Below are 23440 nucleotides of genomic sequence, written 5' to 3'. Positions count from 1 at the left end.
CCAGCCCAGATGCCAAGGGTGTTGGCTTCAGGTTCCTTTGGGGCCCTGTGGGGAGAGGGAGCTTGCTAAACGCTTTACACATGGCTGGAAGAAGGGGGCTGCTCTAGGGGGATGGCCCAGCTTCTGCCCCGGCCCTGTGGCTGGAGGACCCGTATCCACCCTACCTCACAACGGCCAATGGTTGCTGTCACAGTGACCGAGTTGCCATGAGGCCCCGGCGAGATTCTCTGAGGGGAGATCCAAGGTGTGATTTCCCCTTCTAATCAACAGCACCCCTCGTGGACACAGAAAGGACCTTCAGGTACACAGACCTGACAGTGGACTTGGGACCTTCTGTGCAAATCAGAACTCTTGAGGGGATGTTACTCATGAGAAGGGGGCACGATGCTTAAAAGAAAAGGTAAAGTAAATTTCACATTCTGATATTTAGAAGAAATTAGACTGAAATTTAGTCAAGAGCAAGGACAAGCGTGACAGTGGTGGCCGCCAGGGAACTCGAAGCTGACTACCAGGGCTGCCCCCCACAGAGGACCAGGGATGCCCCTCCAGCCTCCACCCTGCGGGGGCACTGGCAACCAGGACAACAGAGAGTACAAGCCAGCACCTCCCAATCCAGGCATCCTGCTTTGGAGGAAGTAAGTTGGGAAGAAAGATTATTTGCACACAAATTCCTAGAGCTCTGGTACTTGTCAATGATGCAAAACTAGAAACCCCCCAAACGCTCAGCCATTGGGGAAGAGAGAAGCAGCAGAAGTGCCGTCATCCTGGATCATCTTAGCTCGGGTGTCATTATTAAATGAGGGGCCCCAGGGGTCTTGCCTAGACTCTCCGTGGCTGTCAGGGCCAGCCCCACTGACTTGATCAGAATAATTTAATCTGTTTCGGGACAAGGTGACACTTGAACACGTGTTAGGTGTTTTAAGGAGAAAACATTTTGCTGGTTCAAAACAAGTTTCAGAGCCACTTGACTGGTCTGTTAAGGACCCTCTCAGCTCCTTCTCCCTCATTTGCTCCTTGTCCAGTGTCTACCCTCCATGCACTGGATGCTGCACACATGAGGTCTAGGAATCCACAGCCCCCCATCCCTTCAGAAGCACAGCAGCTGTGATGGGGAGAGGAGCTAACGCTGGCCAGTCACCAGCTACTCTGGGCACTTTAGAAGAGGAGCTTTTTTGAATCCTGACAATTATGAGGGTGAGTAGGGAGGGTTATTATCATTTCAGGGTTTAGAATCATAGCAAAGGATAGTATTTCACAGCAGAAAAGCTCATGAGGGGGGATCGTAATTGACATTTTGGGTACTTTTTTTCGTGGGAAAGTTGGTTAAATATACAACACACAGTCCCAGGGCTCAGAGTTGTCAGACGAGCTGATGGTCGCGCCTGACTGTTCCGAAAGCCATCCCCAAGAACACTCCCACATCCTGCCTACTGAGGGACCTGAGCGCTCCGATGGTGGCCGAGGGGTTGAAGATGATCTCGGCCCCGTTGATGCTGTACAGGAGCCAGTTGAGGGGGTGGTGCCGCCCGTAGCAAATGTTCACTGCGATCCTCCCAAACTGCGTCTGGAACACGGGATGGCCCAGGTTTCCCTCCATGTAGTACGTGGACTGGAAAACAAAGGGCTGTTTATTGAAGGCTCTGAGCTGTAAGACTTCCCTTTCCTTAGACTTGGCAAAAAAAGTGAAATATCGCCAGTATTCCAAAAGCAACACTCTTGGGTGTGACTCTAAGTTTCAAATTTTCAATACGCTCAAAAAACAAAAACAAACAAATAAATGAAAAAAAAACACAGGGGTGAAAAACCCCAAGAAACCCAGACACAATAACTACAAACCAATGCAAGGGGAAATCACCATGGCTTAACCATTTACCCACAATTTCTTTTGTGACACGTCAAAAAAAAAAAGAAAACCGAAAACAAAAAACAAAACCAAAGCAACTTCCCACAGTATTTCCAAGGATAAACTTTGGTTAGGTTTCAGTCATGGTACAACTAAGGCTGAGGTTAGGTCAGTGTTAACATGAGCTGGTCAGTGTCCTCACCAATCACATGTTCCTATAAAGAATGTCAGAGCTGAAGGGAGCACAAGCTCATTCAGAGCAACCTTTGCCTGCTAGGGGAAGAACACTGGAGCGTGAGTGGGCATGTGACGTGCCCAGCTCATGCCAATCTGAGACTAGAACTCACACCCTGAGAGCGCTGTTCTCCACAAAGTCCCTGGGCATTGTACCCTGGGCTAAGGCTGTCCCTGCAGGGCAAATAGGTGGGATACAGTCCTGCCATCCCTCCCCCTCCATCTACCCGTTTGGGGTGCTGGGCCTGGGACATTTTCATGGGTGATACGGGGATGGGTAGAGGGAAGGTTGGGTCCCAAACAGATCCCCTCCTGGAGCATTTCGCCTCCTCCCATTAATTTCAAAATTTGCCCAAGTCGGGCAGCAAGCAGGATGTGCACATGTGGTGGACACCAGAGCAGATCCTGGTGCATCGAGACAAGCCCTTCACTATCTACAGGGAGCTAAAGATTAATCCCAGGGTAAACAGGTGAGGGCACGCCTTCCTGTCTCCACATCCAGCTGTTGCTGAGAAACGCTGGGTTCTTCTTTCTCCCCGGGGAACTTGGACTAGCTCTGCAGATCCTTTCTAGTCCACATGACCATCCTGAGAGTGGCTGGGACCCCCACAATCAGAGAAGGCAATGAAGGACTGGGGACATCATTTCCTGAACAACTGTTTGTTACTGATCAAGTTCACAGTTCGTAACGTAGGTATTAGGTGGAGTTCATTTCCCTCCTTCAAATGTCCCCTATCTCCATCGTACCCACCCACAAGTTGGTATTAACCAATCAAAACAGCAACCCTGATTTATACCCTGATCACCAGCACGAAGCCCCACCTGACACATATGTGCACACTGTCATAGGCCACTGTCACCCACTGTTACCCAACACACGAACATGGCTGAGTCGGTTCCCACATGAGCCATGGTAAGGACTAGACCATGACAGGCGAGGAGCTCAGAGCCTGGAAGGGGCTGCAGAAATTGTTTCACATTTGTGCGTGATTTATTTCGGTAAGTATATATTACTTACTTAAAAGAAAAATTTCAGGAAGCCAAATTAGGTAATATTAAAAAAAAATACCCCTCTGTGCTAAAGGTGTTTGGGATTCTCCCGGGAGTCCTCCCGAATCCCGTCTGCCTGTGTGATGTGGGGCAATGTGGGGGCGGGCCCCAGGCACTGCAGACACACTGTGTTCCAGTGTTGCATGATGGGACATGACCCAACACAGAACTTCCCTAACGGAAAGGCTCAGTGAGATCTATGCACAGAAAAATGAGCAAGCCGGGTGGGTCACTTGACGGACAGCTCACCTCGTTGAAATCGCCCACTCTGGGGATATGATTTTTCCTGGTCTTGCCAAGGACTGCTCCGGAATTGGAAATCACCACAGCTGTGTTCCACAAAATGTCCCCATGCTCTCCGTCTCGTTCCAGGATGGGGGATACCACCACCATGTCATGCTTCTTCGCCAGCTGAAAAAAAAGATAAATATAGCAGAGTCCTACTTTCAAATCAATAGCCATAGATTTTTTTATTGAAGAATTCAATGGTTCTTCTAAATGACTAACATTGGTTCAGAGCCATTGCTTATTGTTCGGAAGACTAAATTCCAGTGTTGTCCTGATGCCCAAGCTGAGTGAAATAAGAATTGTCCTCTGTGCTACTGGTAGGAATATAAAATGGTACATCCCTATGGAGAAGCAGTATGCTGGTTCCTCAAAAAATTAAAAATAGAACTACCCTATGATCCAGCAATTCCACTTCTTGGCATATATACAAAAGAGTTGAAAGTAGGGTCTAGAAGAGATATTTGTACACCAATGCTCATAGCAGCATTATTCATAATACTCAAAAGGTGGAAGCAACCCATGTGCCCATCAGTGGGTGAATAGATAAACTAATATAGTGTATCCAAAGATGGGAATATTATTCAGTCTTAAAAAAGGAGGAAATTCCATGGATGTCATCTTGACACAGATGAAACTTGAGGACATTATGCTAAGTGAAAAGAATCACAAAAGGACAAATACTGTATGAGTCCAATTTATGTGAAGTATCTAAAGTAGTCAAATTCGTAGAAACAGAAAGTAAAACCTTGGTTACCAGGTGAAGGGGAGTTGTTTCATAGGTATAGAGTTTCTAATTTACAAGAAAAGTTCTGGAGATTTGTTTTACAACACGGTGAATGTACTTAATCCTAACTAAACTCTATACTTAGCCATGGTTAAGATGGTAAATTTTATGTTATGTGTGTGTGTTTTTTAAGACAATTAAAAAAAGAAGAATCATACTTGTCATCTATGAGTATATATATATAAAGTTCTCTGACACTGAATTCCTTTTGTCTCAAATAAGAGCATCAGGACCTGGTGACCATCAGGATGAGCAGGCCCAGCCAGTCATTTGTCCTCAACTCTAACTAGCCTGTCATTACCTCGCCTTAATGACAGAGAGAGGGGAAAGCAGAGGGGTAGAAGGGGACGCTGTGACTTATGTAAAGGCAGCCAGGCGTCCCTGGGAGACTCGATGCACCCAGGTGTCTCCTGGCACCAGTTCTCATTCCCACTCTTCCTTTTCTCTTCCTCTGGCTCTGGTTCAGGAGTGTCATCTGCAATCGCCTCCTAACCAGTCCCCTTCCTCTTTTCTTCCGTAGCACAGAATGAACAACGTGGTGAATGAGAGATTTTTTTGTGTTCCCTATAGCCTGAGAACACTGATGTTTGAAATCACAACTCAGTATTGACAGAATGACTATCATTACAGTTCTGCTCAGAAAACCCCTAAATTTATGTGTACAAGGTCTGAAATGGGATATGGAGAAATGAAAGTTCTTTTGTTTGATGTGAGAATAAGGATAAGTTACAATTTATAACCTCTTTAAATGTTATTTTCTTTTTTTTTGATAACAGCTTTATTAAGCTATAATCCACATAGTATAAAAATCACACTTTTAAAGTGGTCTTCAGTACATTCACAGAGGTATGCAACCATCACCACAATCTAATTTCAGGACATTTCCACCACCCCAAATGGAAACCCCACCCTCATTAGCAGTCCCTCTCCCTCCGTTTCCCTGTCCAGGCCCCAGCAACCACTAATCTGCTTTTGCCTATTCTGGACAATTCATATAAATGAGCTCATACAACATGTATTATGAGGTTTTAATAAAGAAAAATGAAGACCAATTTCTATGCTGATAAGATAGGCCATGTGGAGAAGCTTACATAACTCAAGTAAACAGCAACTGGAGGAGCAGAGTTCTGGACAAGGAATTGACATTGTCTCTGGTCCCTGAGTGCCAGCTCTATCACTTGCCACTGTAAAATCTATTATGGAGTCACCTCCAGGCCACCCTTCCCTGGTTGCAGCTCCCTCCCTGAAAAAGCCATTAAGGGCCCTTCTGGCTCTGAAACCCTCTGATTTTAAGTGAAAGTACACTAAAAAAAGGGCAGCAAATAGTCTTATCTAATCTTATCTGGCAAAACAAGCACCAAGCGGGTGCATTTTCCATGGTGAGGAGCCACACCCAGCAGCTGTGGCCTCGCTCTGTGACCTGAGCATGTCGGCAGCTGCTGCCAGAGGAGCAGTTAATGTCCTACCTTCTGACAGAATCTGGTGGTAGGGCCGTCTTCTGCTGACTCGGCAAATTCCGTCCAAGGAAGCTTCTCTCTTGTACAAAAAGCAAAAGGCATAGCTGTGAAGAGAAGAAAGGTCAGAATTATATCCAACGCTCACGACCTGGTGACGGAGGGTCCCCACAAAAGCACACGGCCCCAAGTGCCTCGGGCTGGCTTCCAAGTCCTATCCCTGGCTGTGGACACTGAGAAGACCTTAACCTTTTAGGCTTCATAGAAAAACAAGGGGCTAGGCCAAACAGCCCCTTTCCTCCAGTCTTAAAAACAACTATCGCACAGACTTGAACAGATATTTGCGTACCCATATTCATCACAGCTGCATTATTTACAAGAGCTGAAAGATGAAAGTAATCCAAGTGTCCACTGATGGATGCAGGCATAAACAAAATGGGGTGCATGCATACAGTGGAATATTATTCAACCTTAAAAAAGGCAGGACATTCTGACACATGCTACAATATGGGTGACCCTTGAAGACATTATGCTAAGTGAAATAAGACAGTCATAAAAGGACAAGTGCTGTATGATTCCACTTATAGGAGGTACCTAGAATAGGCAAATTCACAGAGACAGAAAGTAGAATACTGGTTGCCAGAGACTAGGGGGAGGGGGGAATGGAGAGTTGTTTAATGGGGACAGAGCTTCAACGGGGAACGATGAAACAGTTCTGGAGATGGATGGTGGTGATGGTTGTACAACTCTGTGAACATAATGCCACAGAACTATACGCTTAAAAATAGCTAAAATAGCGTTATGTGTGTTTTTTTACCATTATATATATATATAATGGTAACTTTTTTTTTAACTTTTGCGAAAGGTACAGCCCCAAACTGTTCCCAACCAGCAGATCCCAAGCTGCTGTCATTCTGCAGGTTGGTAAGAGCACAGTCAAGACTCCTCAGGGCAAAAAAAAAGACTCCTCAGGGGAAGTATCTGAGGGCCACTGAGGATGGCGCTGGGACCCGAGGAGTGTCACCTTAGGAATGTCCCTCCTCCAGGGACAGAGGTTTCTTCAGAAACAAGAAAATCCACTCACTTAATGACCCCATGAGAAGTTTGGGAATCATTGGATGTGTTGAGCAGACCCCAAGGATAAATGCATTACAGTTATACGCAGCTTGATGATGGGAATACATACTGAGAAATGCGTCCTTATGGCTTGGGCCATTGTGTGAACATCACAGAGTGCACTTACACAAACCTAGATGGTTAGTACACACCTGGGCTGTATGGTACAGCCTACTACCCCTAGGCTACAAACCTGTACAGCTTGGTACTGTGCAAAACAACATGAGATTAAATCAAGCACAAGAGAAAATGATGCATTGACTGGTTACCAGAGGGAGGGGGAAGGGAAGAGATGAGGCTAAAAGGGATCAAATATACGGTGATGGAAGGAGAACTGACTCTGCGAGGTGAACACACAATGTGCTATATCGATGATGTATTACAGAATTGTACACCCAAAATCTATGTAACTTTACGAACAATGGTCACCCCAATAAACTTTAATTAAAAAAAGAGAGAAAATGATACAGTGAAGAGAAACAGTAAACAGATGTCTGAGGCTATTGCTGACCTAACACTGCATACTGCTTACAGCAAACTGTTTCTTAGTAAGTAGAAAGAGTATAGGCTAAAATAACAGTAAAAAGTATAGTATAGAAAATACATAACCCAGTCACATGGTCACTTATTATCAAGTATTACGAGTATGTACTGTACGTAATTGTACGTACTGTACTTTTATACGACAGGCAGCGCAGTAGGTTTGTTTACACCAGCATCTCCACAAACACGTGACTAATGTGTTGTGCTACCATGTTACGATGGCTGTGATGTCACTAGGCCATAGGAATTTTTCTGCTCCATTGTCTTATGGGACCACCATTGTATAAACGGTCTGTCATTGACAGAAACGTCATTATGTGATGCATGACTGTATTCCTGTCCTATGATCTCTGACTAGATGACACCAAGGGGCTAATTCAATAGGACATTTCATGAAACTCATTAATTTTTGTTTGCTTTTTTCCCAAACTGGAGATATATATATATATTTCAAAGAACACCATGCATACTAGGATCAAAATGGCAGTTTCCTGTGTGGGAGAGGGAAGGGACTGTGATGGAGGTGGGCGCCAGGGGCCTCTGGTTGTGTATATTCCGTCACTCCACAGCCTCAGCCACACGTTTTAATATCTGCCAATCTGAGGGCATGAACTGGAATCTCACTGTGGTTAAATGTGCATTTCCCTTATCACTAGTGAGGAGGAACTCCTTGCCAGGTGGTCACTGGCCTTCTGGGTTCGTCCTCTAGGCCATCTTTTTAGTACCCTTTGCCCATTTCCTACTGAACTGTTTGTATTTTTCTTTTTGGAAAATTGAATTCTTTGGACCGATTCTGTATGCTCTTTAGTTCTCCTCTTCCTAATCACCCAAGTTCATTTCTTTCTTTCCTTTTTTTTAAATTAAAGTTTATTGGGGTGACAATTCTTTAAAAAGTTACATAATTTCAGGTGTACAATTCTGTAATACATCATCTATATCTCACATTGTGTGTTCACCACCCAGAGTCAGTTCTCCTTCCATCACCGTGTATTTGATCCCCTTTCCCCTCATCTACGCCCCCTTAACCTGTGGTAAGCACAAAACGATTGTCTATGCCTATGAGTTTGTTTCTTCATTTGTTTGTCTTGTTCTTTTGTTCTTTTCAGTTTTATATACTACATATCAGTGAAGTCATATGGTTCTCTATTTTTTCTGTCTGACTTATTTCACTTAGCATTATAATCTCAAGACCCATCTATGTTGTCTCAAATGGTACTACTTCATCTTTTCTTATGGCAGAATAGTATTCCAAGTCCATTTCTTTCAGAAGGATTAGCCTAATGGAAGTTTCCAGATGCTTGCTGTTGTTCTGGTGACCCTGAACTGAATAAGCTGTTGGTGGGGGCGGGGGTGGTAGGAGAAGCTGTGTGATGTGACTAGTGAGTGCTTTAACTAGTAATGACCTTGTTTGGGGGTAATAATTGTAGCCAACTTTTCCCAAACACAGGCCATATGCCCAGCACAGGGATAATACCTGATATCCCTGCCAAGTAGGTATGCCTCTCCTCACTTCACAGAGTAGAAAGAGAAGTATTAACCTCCCAATTCCTTCCAGTCCCAATAAGCCTGGAACTAAGATGGCACCATTGTGAAGAGGCCACCAGTGGCACCACCACCATCTTGGCTGCAGGGGTGGTGGCCCAAGGAGGCAGCTAAATGAGCACAAGGCTCTGCCAACAATAGCCCCAGGGGCCTTGGCACCAGGCTCAAGACTCCCCAGGCTCCTGTTCAGTGAAGAGAGATGAACTGTTTTAAGGAAGCCACACAAAAAAGCTGTTGATAACAAAAGCAATCCTTAATGACCATTTATTCTCAGCTTTCAGAGCATTAGGAGAGACTCAAATGCCCCAAGAGAATAAAACCTCCCTTTCTGATTTCATTTCAGGTTGCTAAGCTTTCCAAATTTCTCTACTTTCATTTTAATGGCTTTCCCCTCCTCTTTATACAACCACTGTAATGTAAGCAAACTTTCAAAAAAAGGATGAGGAATGGAGGTTGGGGGAGGTTGGCTGCAAAGTCCCAACTAGTTTCAAATTAGGGAGGACGGGAGTTTCCCATTCATTGAACCAACACTCCCCAGGTTTACTCCGTGTAAACCTAGACTTGGCTTTGCCCTCAAGAGCTGCCAGCTTAGATGAGGAGCTGAATTATAACCTGGTGTGGCTGCATGGCATCAGAGAGTGCTCGGTTTTGTGTAGGGGAATCCCCAGGGCTCTCAAAGGAGGAGGTGTTTGTGCTAGGCCTTGATGGGTGAGTGGGAGTGTTCCAGACCAAAAAAGGGAAGAAGTGGGTTAAGCCATCCAACAAATATTTTGTTAGTGTCTATCACGTAAATAAAATGGTGATCGGGGAATTAATAAAGAACATGTGATATATCCATCTGATAAAATATTACGCAACCATAAAAAGGAACAAAATTCTGACACATGCAACTACATGGATGGACCTTGAAAACATGATGGTAAGTGAAATAAGTCAGACACAAAAGGACAAATACTGTATGATTCCACTTAGAGGAGGTATTTAGAGTAGTCAAATTCATAGTAGAATAGAGGTTATCAGGGGTGGGGGAGGAAGGGGAGCTATTGTTAAGTGAGTACAGAATTTTCGTTGGAGATGATGAAAAAGTTTTGGGAATTGATAGTGGTGACGGTTACACAACTTCGTGAATGTATTTACTGTCACTGAATTGTACATGTAGCAATGGTTAAAGTGATAAATACTATGTTATGTATATTTTATAAATCAAATTTATTTTTAATGTTAAAAAATAGGGGTGGGTATTAGGATGGGAAAAATAAACAAACACCCAGTCACTGGCTTCGGGGAGCTTACAGCCTGATGGAAGAGACGGAAAAATCAAATGTCATACAAACAAGAGTAGACGTACACATGTAACAAGAAATGTGAAAAATGAGATGAACTTCTGGGTGCAGATGGCAGATTGGACGCACACCTTTTCTCTTTCTGGAAACCCCAGTAACATGACAGTAAAGGGATTTTTATGCAAAGGTAAAAACCCACAAGGATGGGGCACTGAGAGAGGGACAACAGCAGCAACACATAGGAGGCTGGAGAGCCGAGGGATTCATATAGATATCTCAGAGGAGTGAGAAAACTGAGTCCCCCCAGCAGTAGAGGAGGCCAGGAAGCACCCCACTTTCCACCACAGACACCTCAAGAATTCAGGAGCCAGAGGCACCACGTAGATCTGAAGATGGAGAAGCAGGAAGGTGTGACGAACAAGAAGCATTGGTCAAAAGTCTGTTTAAGACTCAGTTAGAAGCCAAGAACTCTCCTCCACTGTAAGAGGCTGGGACATACCCTCCCACCCCATTAGAAGGCTAGAGGCTCATTCTCCAGACAGTTAAACAGAAGGTCTCTGGCCTTGGGGAAACAAGGACAGATAAAGGTCCAAAACAGATGGATTAAGTAAACATTAGCATACCGGACCCCTGTTCTCTTTCTCTTCTTGGCAAGAGATTAGAAGAATCTTCTTTGGCAAATCTGACCATTCTGAAAAGAATGACCCAAAGACAGTTTCATGGGGGATTATGGGACAAATAGCTAAACCAGGTCATCCTATCATGAAGCTCAGTGGAGCTCAGTGGAGTTTCTTCCCAAAAACTCAGATAATGCAATCAGCTTTTTAATCCATCCCCGATTCTGAGAGAGAGAGAGAGAGAGAGAGAGAGAGAGAGAGAGAGAGAGAGACAGAGAGACACAGAGAGACACAGACAGACTAATTGGAGTAAGTAGGGACCATGCAGGGAGAAAAATAAATTACTACTTACTATTTTCAAAGACAAGAGAAGGTACTGCAACTATAAAATTAAAACAGGATGTGATAAAACAGGAACTTTCAGACAAAAAGAACTCTAATAAATTCAAGATATGAGAGCAGAAACGAAAGAGAGAACAGAAGGATGAGTGACAAAGTAGGTAAAATCTACCAGAAAAGTGAAAAACAAAAAAAGGCAGAGTTGAAAAATAGGGGGAACTACATTAAAAAAAAGTAGGGACCTAGCCCAGGGTTCCAATATCCTAATAGTAGGATATCAGGAAGTGGAGGGGGAAAAAAAAAAAAGAGGGGAAAAATCACTAATGAAACAAATAAGAAAATTTCCTATTCCTAAATCTGAAGGACCCAAGTTTCTAGACTAAAAGAAGCCACTGAGTGCTTAGAATAATAGAATAAAATAGATATACATTATCTCACATCATTATGAAATTTCAAAGTATTAGAGAAAAAGAGAAGATCCTACAACCTTCCAGAGAAAAATGAACAGGTCATAAACATGGGGTCATAAATCAAAATGGCTTTAGACTAGTCAACAACATCCGAAGCCAGAAGACAATGGAGCAAGGTGTTTAAACTTCTGAAGGAAAATTATTTCTTATCTAGAATTCTACACCCAACCAAACTATCAAGTAAGTTGTAGGAGGAATATATTTTCAGAAATGCAAGGTCACCAAAAGTCTACCACCTATGTGTTCTTTCTCAGGGAACTATAGTTGATCCTTGAGTAACACAGGGGTTAGGAGCACCAATCCCTTGTGCAGGTGAAAATCTGCATACAACTTTTTTTTTTTAAGAAGGATTTTTTTTTAAGAAGGATTGGTTAACAGTGTATTTTTTCCAGGACCCATCCAAGTCAAGCTGTTGTCCTTCAATCTAGTTGTGGAGGCTGCAGCTGAGCTCCAAGCCCAGTCGCCGTTTTCAATCTCAGTTGCAAGGGGCACAGCCCACCACCCTATGTGGGAATCGAACCGGCAATCTTGTTGCTAAGAGCACACACTCTAACTGAGCCATCTGGCTGCCCATCAGCAGCTCAGTGGCAGCTCAGCTTAAGTCGTCATCTTCAATCTAGTTGTGGAGGGCACAGCTCACTGGCGCACATGGGAATCGAACTAGCAACCTTGTTGTCAAGAGCACACGCTCTAACTAACTGAGCTAACCAGCAGCCCTGTTTATGACTTTTGACTCCCCCAAGATTTAACTATCAATAGCCTATTGTTGACTGGTAACACATATTTTGTAGGTTATGTGCATTGTCTACTGTGTTCTTACAATAAAGTAAGCTAGAGAAAAGAAAATGCTATTAAGAAAATCAGAAGGAAGAAAAAAATACATTTACAGTATTGTGCTATGTTTATTGAAACTATAAGTTTACATTGTCTGTTTACAAGATGAAAAAAAAAGGTCCATGTGTAAGTGAACCTGTACAGTTCAAATCCATGTTATGCAAGGGTTAACTGTGCCCAACCAAAATGAGGGAGCAAACCAAAAAAGAGGAAGATGTGGGATGGGAGACCACAAGAGCAAGATAAAGGGGCTCCCCAGGATGACAGTGATGGGAAATCCCAAGATGACAGCTGTGCAGCCAGCAGAGGGGGCAACCAATTCAGACGAAAGGCTGTGGAACACATTCCTTCAAAGGGGTGAAACCAACGGACTGCTTCATGTGCCTAAATCTCTTAAGGGGATTTAGGAAACTGGCAGAAATGTGGGAGTAGAATTTGTAGTAAGTATGCTGAATACAAAACAAACTCCAGGGAAAACAGAAAGCTGTTCATGGAAAGAAATCAAGGTTTACAAAACGGTTTGGCAGAGGATGGACAGGGGACAGACTAGGAAGGATCCAGGTGTGTCAAGGGGGCAGAAAGAGGGAAAAGACTAACACAGTCTTCTTCCACAGTAAGAAATCAATAGATGATTCAAAACTGAAAAATTAGGAAGCAGCAACACAAAGGTACAGTCCAAAGGAACCAGCTAAGAGTTGAAAGGAGTTACCTCTGAGGAAAAGGATAGTCATTCTTTTTTTTTTTGATAACAGACTTTGTCGACCCATTTGACTCTAAATAATGAACATGTATGACTTTGATAAAAATAAAGATGAAATAAAGAAAAGCTACGTGGTAGCAGAGGTACATAACAGGGACACAACTTTAGATAGGGAGGTGGGCTCTGAGCTGAGAGCTGAAGGTTGAGCAGGGTTCACTAGGCAAGAGGAGGGAACATCTGATGCAGTGGCCTGGGAGCTAGGAGATCAGGGAGTGAAAGATCTGGGAGGTCAGGGCAGGGCCAAGCAGAAAGGAGGCTCCAGAGGTGGAGGAAGGAACAGATTATGCTGTGTAGAGTTGTGTTTTGAAAAGATCTTTCCTAGAAGGTGTGGAGAGCCTGTTAGAAGAGGCCAGAGGAGAGGGCCCCAGGAGACCAGCTAGAGACGATTACAGAAGTCAGTGTGAGAGCTGATGGTGTCTGGGACAGGTAAGGAGGTGAAAGGATTCAGAATGCTGTGGGAGGAGGAACTGATAGGACCAGATGGCAGGCTGGGAGGGGCGTGTGAGAGGGAGGGAGCCTGGGGTTCCTCGGTTTCTGCTGTTGTTGACAAAAAACCTTTGTATGAATGAGAAAAGAAAAGAGATTTTTTTTTAATTGAGTAGTAGACACTGTTGGCAACATGACGATAACACACTCTTGTTTAAGGGTGGCAGAGAAAGCGCCCCAAGAGAGACTTACTCCACGCTTCCTGGAAACAGATGATGTTGACTCCACACATTGCTGCTACCTCTACGATGGCCTCTATGCGTCTGTGAAGGGCAGAGACCTGGCAATTTAAAAGTCAAGGATTAGAACCCATTAGTTCTGTTGGTTGAGACCATTTTTAGAACTCATCCCAAACATGTGGAACAACCCCTCACCCTGCCAGCTGCGAGAAGATGAGCTGGGTGGGGAGGTTCTGATATTTCATACTGTCATCATGTCCAAAATCTGCAACATAAGGGGTTGCTGCAGAGGCTCTGGGGTCCCCCACACACAACACTACCTTTCTGAGCCTCGGTTTCCTTGCCCGGAGAATGGGAGAACACTGCCTACCTCGTGGGATTGCTAAGAGGAGTCATAGAATGTGAGCTGCTTACTGCCAGAGAGGCCCACACCCAGTGGGCCCATGAACACCAGGACCATCCCCTGGGTGAGCTGTCCCCTCGCCCCAGGACAGTCCCCTTTCCACCATGCTGCATTCAAGGCTTTGGGGATGCCTTGTCCTGCCACTTCTATTTTCCTATGTGTATCTTAACATTGAATGACTTACCTTTCCCAGCTATGCCCTTGGCCAAGAACGTGATTCCTTCCCCCACTCAGTCCTTCCTGGAAGTATTATCCACGTCATGTGTCACCCACAGAGGGGAGACTCTCCCAGGAGTATTGAGGTACCTCTGTGCTCCCCAGCCTAAGTGTGCCCCTATAGTGGTGCTGTTCTCATTGTGCTGTCATGTTTCTCCACTGTCACTCCCATAACCCCCTGAGCTCCTTGGGGGCAAGGGGAACATGTCCACATCTTCTCTGTGTCCTCAGCACAACAGCTGGCTCCCAGGAAAAATTCAGAAGTGTTTGTTCAAAGAAATATCAGAGGAACCAGGCTGAAAACCCGGAAAGCACACTCTTTTCAATGCTCTGTCTCTCGCCTGCAAGACTGCGCACACGAGGGCTCCACAGAGGTTTGCTGGGGGTGACAGCACGCAAAGCATGCTTCTAGGAGCTGTGGGGGTGAGAACAGCACCCCTGCCCTTGATGACCTGACAATCTGGGATGGTTGAGGAGACATTTCACAATTAACTAATCCAGAGACAAAAAGTGAACCGAGAACCAGAAATCTTTTAATCCAACAAAGGCAGAGGAAGGACCAATGTGAAAGACAATGCAGAATCCGACCTGGAATCCAACTGACCTTAGGTTTCTCGAGAATCCCTAAGCATTCTCAAGCACACTGTATCGGGAGGACGCCTCTGCAGAGAAAGCTTGGAAAGTTTGAGCAGCTGGAGGAAAGCTGTGAAGAAGTGTATATAACAAACTGCCAGTGTCTGTGACAACATGTTTCTTTACGGAAATACAAGATGCTGTCACATTGATATTAGCTATAAGGTCATAAGTGAATGCCTATCCTATTCCTGCAACCCTGCAGGCCCCATCAGCTGACAGACATCTGGGTACAGTGAGTCCGCCCTTAGGAACAAGGCAAAGAAACACATGGACAAACGAACAGGTCCTGCCCGGTGTGTGCTGGCAGGTGGCCTTTTGGCAGGAGACTGAGAGGCAGAGTTCCATGGAGAGAGCTGAGCCAGCCAAAAGGGCACCATCCCAATTGCAAATGGAACAATGGACCAATCGCAGGAGAGGAAGCAGAGGGGTAGATGGAAAGAACAGTGAGGAGTGAGAGGAAGGCAGGCAAAGGGGACGAGTCAGAAGAGAAAGAAGAGCCAGAGCGGGACACAGGCTGGAGGGAAGGGGGGCGGCCAGTGCAGAAGTGTTTGGGTGACCATTTGACCACTCGGTGTGCCTGCCGACCCAGAGTGAGTGGCCAGCTCATTGTAGATGTGTTCAAAACACAGAGCAGGCCACGGCCCACTGACGAGTATGTATTTATGGTCTAATGCATAAATATTATTATGTATATAATAATACACGTCATTATTATTCTTAGAGAGGCCACACCTGTTTCGCCACAGGGGCATCCACAGGCAGGGGGGTTCTGTTCTGAACAAGCCCAACACGCACGGTCCGAGGGCGCCTCAGCTGCTCCTCTGCGGCCTCGAAGGCATAGCCCTGCAGCTCAAAGTCCCCTTCGGAGGCGGATTCAAAAGCCCTGCTGGGCAGGTCGAGCTTCCTAAATGGGCAGGAAAGAAGAGGGGAGATGATTTGTATGAGGTTTGTATGAGGTTTGTATGAGGTGTGCCGAATTTAAAACTCTCCCCTCCCCACAGTCATGCATCTGGTAGAGAAGAGGTGGTGCGTCCTGGCAAAAGGCAGACAGAGCAGGCCAGTGCCAGAGCACACGCGTGGAAGGGTGGAGCAGGGCCTGGCTGGCCGGGAACGGACGTCACCTGATGGTTACCAGGAAGACTTCAGCAGGGAGGAGGCAGTGGTCAGGCCTGGCCAAGGGAGGAAGCAGGGCGGGGTGTGGGCGGCAGGGCCACCCGTAAAGAGTTGATGTTTTAGAGATGCTAAAGTCAGAGTGGGGATTAAAGTCTCAGCAGTCAACTCAGAAGTGAGGGAATGGATTCCCACAAATGTCTGTGGACCAGAATCAGAGGGCTCTGCTGAGCCTGGGGGAGTAGAACAGGCTGGGATACGACAGTCGGGCGTTGAGAACCAGGCTCAGGAGCCCACTGGGTGGAGAGGCCAGGACTGTAGTATTACCGAGCGTCCTGTGGCCCTTCACCACGGAGGATTATAAGTCTCTGGTGGGGATCTGCTGCTGCTCCTGTCAGGAGATGGGGGTGGAGGCGGGGGTGGCAGCAGTTCCTGGCCCCATGCTGGGTAGACATACAAGTGTCCAGACCAAAGGTCCAAGCACTCATCCTGGTTTGTAGTTTATTAACAAAGGCAAGTGGATTACTTATAAAACCTCCCACTGAAGTGACCATTGGCCAAATGGCAAACACCTTCTGATGCCTGCTGCATGCCCGGTTCTGAGGTGAAACCCACAGGGCACGAGGCTTGGCCCCTGGCCAAGAAGGCCTTAGCATCTAGGGACGAGATGGTTATGAAATACCTAGAGAACACATCAGAAAATAACCTGACAACCATTATCTAATAATAATATTTCCCTCCCACTTTAAGTCACTTTCTTAAAGATGTTTCTTTCAAAATCACAGCCCTGTCAGCCCAAGCCCCCAGTCACCGCCCCCTGCCAGGCAGTTTCCATGTGATGGCCTTGACAGCTCTGAGTTGGGTTCCGCCCCTGACAATCATCCTGCTTTTCAACTCATCAGAGTTCCTTTTGCTTCAGCAGGTTAGAAATAACAGCAGTGCCCACAGCACGCCTCCCTTTGCCGTGACTGCTTCAGAGACAGTCCTCCTGCCTGCACGTGGAGGGCCCCCCATCCTGGCAGACCTCAGCCCCAGAACAAGTGGTGGAAAGGAGAAGAAGAGTGTGTCTGTTTCCCCTTAGGCCCATGGGCTGGGGAGCTGGACCACCCTTTGGGAGAGATCCTGGCAGCCCCGTCCTTAGCCTGTGGTCTCACCCCAGGAAGCTATCAGGTGGATGAGGTCTTGTCTTGGATTTGCAAGCCCAGCTGTACCCACCGCCTGGATGATGTCCCTCAGCCTCTGGTCACCTCTCCCCACCCACTGCCGACCGCTGTCTGCCACCACCATCAGCCTCATTATCCCAAGATGCACAACCTTCCTGCCTCCTTACCATCTTTTCTGAGTGCTGCCTCCATCCCTCTACCCAAACCAGCTCCCCACAGACACTCTTTCTCCTAGACTCAAGGTGATACAGGCCAGGCCTCTCTACTTGCAGGGCTCTACCTCTCCTCAGCACTCCCAACTGTAAGGTTTTCCCGTCCTGCTGTTATCCAGGGGGTCTATCCCCAAGTCTTGGAGGACCCAGTGAACCCTTGAGCCCCATTCCATAACATGTGTTGTGCCCACCAAAGGCTTGGCTTGGGGACGTGTGAGGTATAGATCAGCCGTGGCCCAGGAGGGGCAGAGACCAGCAAATGAGCCACAAGCTCACATAGAAGGTGGCAGATCCGTGCTGGCCAGGACCCTCCCTTGGTCCCTCATCCTCCGACTAAGGCCCTACCCCTCGTGACCTCATCTCTAACTTCAAGGAGGAAAGCCCATCACTTCCTGTATTGGCCCCAACACACCCTTCCGGCCCTTCCCTTGGGCCCCCACCTCTCCACACAGGGTCAAGGCAGGACTCGCCTGAGGGAAACCAGCTCCTGCCTCCTCGGCAACCTCTCACTTCTAGAAAGTCATCTTCCCCACTCTAATGGCTCTTTACCATCAGCGTTTTAAATAATTAAACTAGAGCTTTGTTACAAAAGAAACACATATTCATGGGGGGAAAAATCAAACAAAGGAAAAAGGTAATGATTTCACCTTTCCATTCCACCCCTTAGCCTCAGTCTTGAAATTCAGAGAGGACCCTTCTTAACAATGTTTTATGTATCTTTCCAATATTTTTCTATACGTGTGTTACAAATACAATAGCATCAGTTGGTACAGTCTGCTCTCCCACTTGCCTTTTTCACTTAACAATACAGATGGCTTGGACATCCCTGTCTGTCTCCTACAGGCCTACCATACTCACCACGAAAGGTGACTGAGTCTCTCCCATTAAAAAATAGGAGAAAAAAGCGGGGGGAGTACATTCTACGTAGGTTCCCCTTGTTATCTCACATGCTCTCTCTCCCCTCCCCCACTCCTTCATAGGAAGCTTCCCCATAATCCTTACCTGCCACACCCTCTGTTCCCGGCCACCACTTCCCACCTTGGACTACCAGCCTTCTAGTTGCTACAGACAGCAGACTCCCTGCTGTCTTCAACCTGCTAGACCTGCTGATGTTCCCCGACACTGTTCTTGTCCAGCTCAGGGTCCTTGATAACCACCCTAGGGTCTCCCATCACTGCATCCTCACCTCTAGAGGCGCCAGAAAGTCTCTGCTTCCTCTGACTCCTTTAACATCGGGTTCTCCAGAATCCCTCTCCTCCTCCACCTGGAATGACCCTCTCTAGGACAACCCCAACCCCCGCCTCCTCTCTGAGGCCATCTCCTCATGGTCTCTGTGCTTGGTTGACCTGTGGTATTACCCAAAGGCATGTCCACATCCTAATATTCAAAACCTGTGAAGGGGACCTTATTTGGAGAAAGGATCTTTGCATTATAATTAAGGATCTCAAGATAAGACTCTCCTGGATTATCTGGCTGAGCCCTACATCCAGTGACAAGTGTTCTTAAAAGAGATGCCCAGAGGATGTGAAGAGAGGCAGAGATTGGAGTGATGCTGCCACAAGCCAAGGAATGCCAGAAGCCACCAGAAGCTAGAAAAGGCAGGGAAGGATTCTCCCTCAGAGCCTCTGGAGGAGTGTGGTTCTGTGGCACCTTGATTTTGTACCTTTGGTCTTCAGAACTGTGAGAACAAGTTTCTTTTGGTTTAAGCCACCAATTTGTGATAATTTGTTACAGCAGTCCTAGGAAGCTAAACAATTCAATTCGCCAGCCTTTTCCCAAGCTGCTCATCGGATGAATCCATCAGCCACCTGAGGGTCCGAGCAGAACTTGACTTGCCTCCTCTACCATACCTGCTACCCACACTACGCATTGACCTCCCTGAGACCTCTGGCACCATTCCTCCTCTCCACCCAGGCACTGTTGGCCTTAGGCCTCCTCATCTTTCACCTGCCTTTTTCAAATTCTTGGAAGGGCTCCCACCACCATCAGGACAAGTCCCACTGCCTCAGCATGACATATAGAGCATCCAGGCCCCACCCCGGCTACTGCTACCTCCTCTCTAGCACTCTATACCCACAATCCCCGAATGGACATGTCCCCTGGGTCTGGGCCTTGGCTGAAATACCTGAGCCCTTTCTGTCTCCAAACCAACTCCTCCATTTCCTTCAGGATGCTTCTCAAGCATGGCACCTCTGGGAAGCCGTTAAGACCTGCCCTAACTCTATACATGTAGACTCACCAGCTCTCTCTTCATCCTTCTTTCACAATGTAGGACAACCATTAAAAGAAAGCCCCATGAGGCTGGAACCGTGGCTTACTCATCCTTCTATCCCTAGTGCCTAAGACAAAAATAAATGCTCAATAAATGTGTGTTGAATGGATAAATGCTTCTTGGTTCTGGCTGTCTTAAAATTGAGAGTTGATGTTCTTTGGGGATTTCATCTGTCTGGCACAGGCAAAGGCCCATTTGGCTCATCACTTAGCAAACATTTACTAAGCATCATCTTTGCATTGGGCAGCATGTCATTGGGAGAGAAGGTGGTCTTATGTAGAGCACAGAGGAAGTCCAGAGAAGGGGCTGAGGATTCAGGCTCCACCAGGCCTTCACAGCGGAGGCCATGTCCGAGTCAGGCTGTGAGGAGTGAACAGGAGTTCACATGGGAGAAGAGTTTTTAAATGATTAATTTCCTATTTTAGTTTGCAATCCCGTTCATAGCCAAATCCCACCCAATTGCAAAAACTGAGCAAATACAAAGGTGGATGCCCTAGAGGTAAAGCTTGGATGGGTTCAGTACTGAATGGAACAGACCAAGAAATGGAAATAGGAAAAAGAGAGGAAAAGGAGAGCCACTTACTCAGTTATTGAGAGCCAAGCCCCAGGATGACGCCTGGCAGTCATTGGTCAACAGACTGTGGCTCCCATTTTACCACCCATTATAATCCCTCCCCACTCTGGAGCAACCCAAATGCTCATGGAAAATCCTTGCAAGGCAGTCCTTACCCTGATTTCTAGAATGCGCCCCAGCCAATTATCTAATATGTAGGAAACATTTCTCTTTTCCCGCTTTGCATCTCCCTGACACCCATGAGTTCTCCCCATCTTTTTCCCAGGAGAACATGCCCATCTCACTCTTAAACCTATTCTCATCTCTAGAACTGTAGCCTGAGACACTCCTTGCTTTCAGACACCTTCTTGACACCTTTTTTGGGAACCTCAACTCTAAGAGGCTTCCTGTATGATGAGCCTTGACAGGTTCAGTGGAAAGTGGCATTCCAGCAAAAGCACACTGGAGGGGCCTTGAAGGTCATCCAGTCCCAATATTCCTTTTTGGGCATGAAGAACCCTTTCAGGCATGAAGAACCCTTTCAGGCATGAAGAACCCTTTCGGGCATGAAGAACCGTTTCAGGCATGAAGAACCCTTTTGGGCATGAAGAACCCTTTCGGGCATGAAGAACCCTTTTGGGCATGAAGAACCCTTTATCATCAAGTTCTGTACCACTCCTACCCCCAAAGGCAGTTGTTCTACCTTTATCATTCACTATCTATGAACACACCTTTGGATTTGAGGACTGACCTTCCTGCAGTAACTAACTACACAACGGCTGAGGCTGGAAACCACAGATCCAATCAACACCCTTAAGTTTCCAGGTGAGCTGATCAGCTCCTCGCCTCAAGATCACTGCCAAGGTCAGAGAGCCTGCCAATTGGCAAGGAAACGGAAGGGTATTTAGTCAGGAGATGCATGGGGTCAGTTTTGATTTCATTCAGAGCCACAGAAATTTCTTACAGACCTTTAAGCAAAGGAGCAACAGGATATGAGTTACATCTTCCGGTTGCTTTGAGAAAAGTGGACTGAAGAGAAACCAGAGTGGAAGGGGGAGTGCCTTCCAGCTTTGTACACCCAGTGTCCAGCAGAGCAGTGCCCTCAGAAAGCCTAGTGTTGCACAGGACTGGCTGGGAGTGGGAAAACATTTGCTCTGAGTGTTACCACACTCAAGTTACCCTAACTTCTATGTTTCGCCAAGTGGGAAAGGTTCCTTGGCCAATCAGATTCTGCAGGCCTCTACCTCCAAGGGTCCGCCAGAGGTCAGGAAACAGGGGCTGGGGTTGGACAATCCGTTGACCTGGGGGCTGGAGGGGGGTCTGGCTGGAGGCAGACCTAGACAGACACCCAGAGTACAGGCCTGGATCGGGGGAGAGTGCTGGTCACCGGCAGTGGGTAAGAAGAATTAGGTGGCCACAAAGAAAGCCTCAGGGAGTGAAATACCCGTCCTTTCTCCTCCGGTGCCAGGCCACTGGGGGAGAAGTGGCTTGTAAAAGTTGGGCAACCCCTGAGCGCCTCAGAACCACACTTCTTAGGTCTCCACTCAGCTACTTCAGGACTTCATCATCGCCCCTCAAGTCCTTCAGATCCTGAAGCACTGTCCCTGGTCCCTGGGACCCATACTCACTGGCCCCAAGGTACCCCTATCCCCAGGCTGTGGGCGGCAGACCTGGTCTCCTTGCCATAGAGAATGCGTTTCACCTCCCGCAAGTCTGAGGGCGGCAGGTGCTTCTCCAAACACTGCTCCAGCGACTCCCATTCAGCTCCGGCCATTGTCGGTTGGAGTCCGCAAGCGGCAAGGTCCAGACCCAAACAACCCGCCCTTTACCCTCCAGAAGGAGGAGAAGGAAGAGGAGAGGGCCGGGCCCGCGCACGCGCCCGCCCCTCCACTCGCCCGGCTTCTGCCCTCGATGGGCTCACACGAGGACACGCCCCCTCCACGAGGACACGCCCCCTCCTCGCGCCCCCGCAGCGCGCGGATCCTCGTGCTCCAGGGCTTCGCGGGTGGCCCGCCCCGCCCCCGCCCCGCCCCCGCACGCGCAGGGCCACGCCTCCTCCGCCCCGGGGCCCCTCCGAGCCCTCCAGCCTCGGCAGCTCGCGGCGGGTCGGGGCTGTGCCCTCCCGTCGCCCAAGTGCGAGCTCCCAGGGCCGTTCTCTGGCCTCCTCGTTCTCGCTCGCCTTCGGGGTCCACTTCTCACCTGCCCCGAACCTGGCGAGGCGGGGAGGGGGGCTGCGGCAGGGCGGGCCTGAGGTCAAGGGCTGGCCCGCCGCGCGCCGGCGGAGCAGTTCCCGCCACAAACCGTGGGCAGGGCCTCTTCCGCCGCGGCTTCGGGCTCGGGTCCGCGGGGGGGGGGGGGGGGGCTGCCAGCCGGCGGGCCCACCGCACGGTTCTGCGGAGGGAGGTACGGGACGAGTTTCAGGGTCCCCAGGGCAGGAGGCCGCCCCGCCGTCTGCCAGTGCCCATTACTTCCGAGCACTCATTACTCCCGAGGGGCCGGGCTCCGAGTCCTGGCCGCGCCCCCACCCCAGGCTTCAGCGTGGGAGCCCTGGCCGCGCGGACGGAAGGTCACGTGGTCTAATGCGCTTTCGCGAAGACTGCAGAATTCTGGGTCCCCACAGACGCTCACCCTTTGGACCCTTGGGCCCTCTTTCAGCTCTGCCATCTGAAGTGGGTGTGCCCGCATGGGCACTTTCCTGGAAGGGGGGGCGCTTGAGACTGTCGCTGAGATGATAGGGATGACACCCCTCTTGCGGTTCCCTTCCACCCAGAGGGTGCTACCCACTCAGGAGCCAAAGAAGGTCCTCTTTTCCGCCCGGCTGAGAGTTAGGACAGCAAGATCAGCCTAACTGGCGGGCAGCATGATGAAGGAACAAGCCCCAAGTCCTGGTTTAGCCCTTTACAAACCTTGCCACCCCAGGGAAGTTATTCAGACACTCTGGGCTTCTGTTGTTTTACCTGTAAAACAGGAATACAGTTATTTTGCAGGGTCCTTTAAAAGTAAGATAAGCACAAAGGGAGCTAAAAGGAGGTGTTGTAGGGCAAAGCACTTGA

The 23440-nt window shown here is 47.8% G+C and overlaps 1 protein-coding gene across 8 annotated transcripts in view; it reads right to left on the bottom strand.

Moving 5' to 3' along the window:
• The window catches only part of UPB1 (beta-ureidopropionase 1), a 34620-nt gene extending 12329 nt beyond the window's left edge, over positions 1-22291 (bottom strand). For 6 of the 8 annotated variants that reach the window (XR_013992540.1, XR_013992541.1, XR_013992542.1 and 3 more), the window contains exons 1-6: positions 22058-22284; positions 15810-15981; positions 13836-13923; positions 5666-5760; positions 3377-3538; positions 1440-1609 (exon numbers count right to left, since the gene is read on the bottom strand). Coding sequence is in view for 2 of the 8 variants with exons in the window: in XM_081037847.1 (XP_080893973.1) it covers positions 1440-1609; positions 3377-3538; positions 5666-5760; positions 13836-13923; positions 15810-15981; positions 22058-22161 (791 nt within the window). In the remaining 6 variants the exon portion in view is untranslated. Of the gene's footprint in view, positions 1-1439; positions 1610-3376; positions 3539-5665; positions 5761-13835; positions 13924-15809; positions 15982-22057 lie in introns of all 8 variants that reach the window. The other 2 variants (XR_013992539.1, XM_081037846.1) reach the window with 2 other exon arrangements.
• Positions 22292-23440: the final 1149 nt, after the last annotated feature.

The sequence above is a fragment of the Rhinolophus hipposideros genome, assembly GCF_964194185.1.
Source record: "Rhinolophus hipposideros genome assembly, chromosome: 24".
In the NCBI taxonomy this organism is placed as follows: Eukaryota; Metazoa; Chordata; class Mammalia; order Chiroptera; family Rhinolophidae; genus Rhinolophus; species Rhinolophus hipposideros.
Note: the sequence above shows the minus strand (reverse complement) of the source record. Positions and strands in the feature narration are given on the sequence as shown.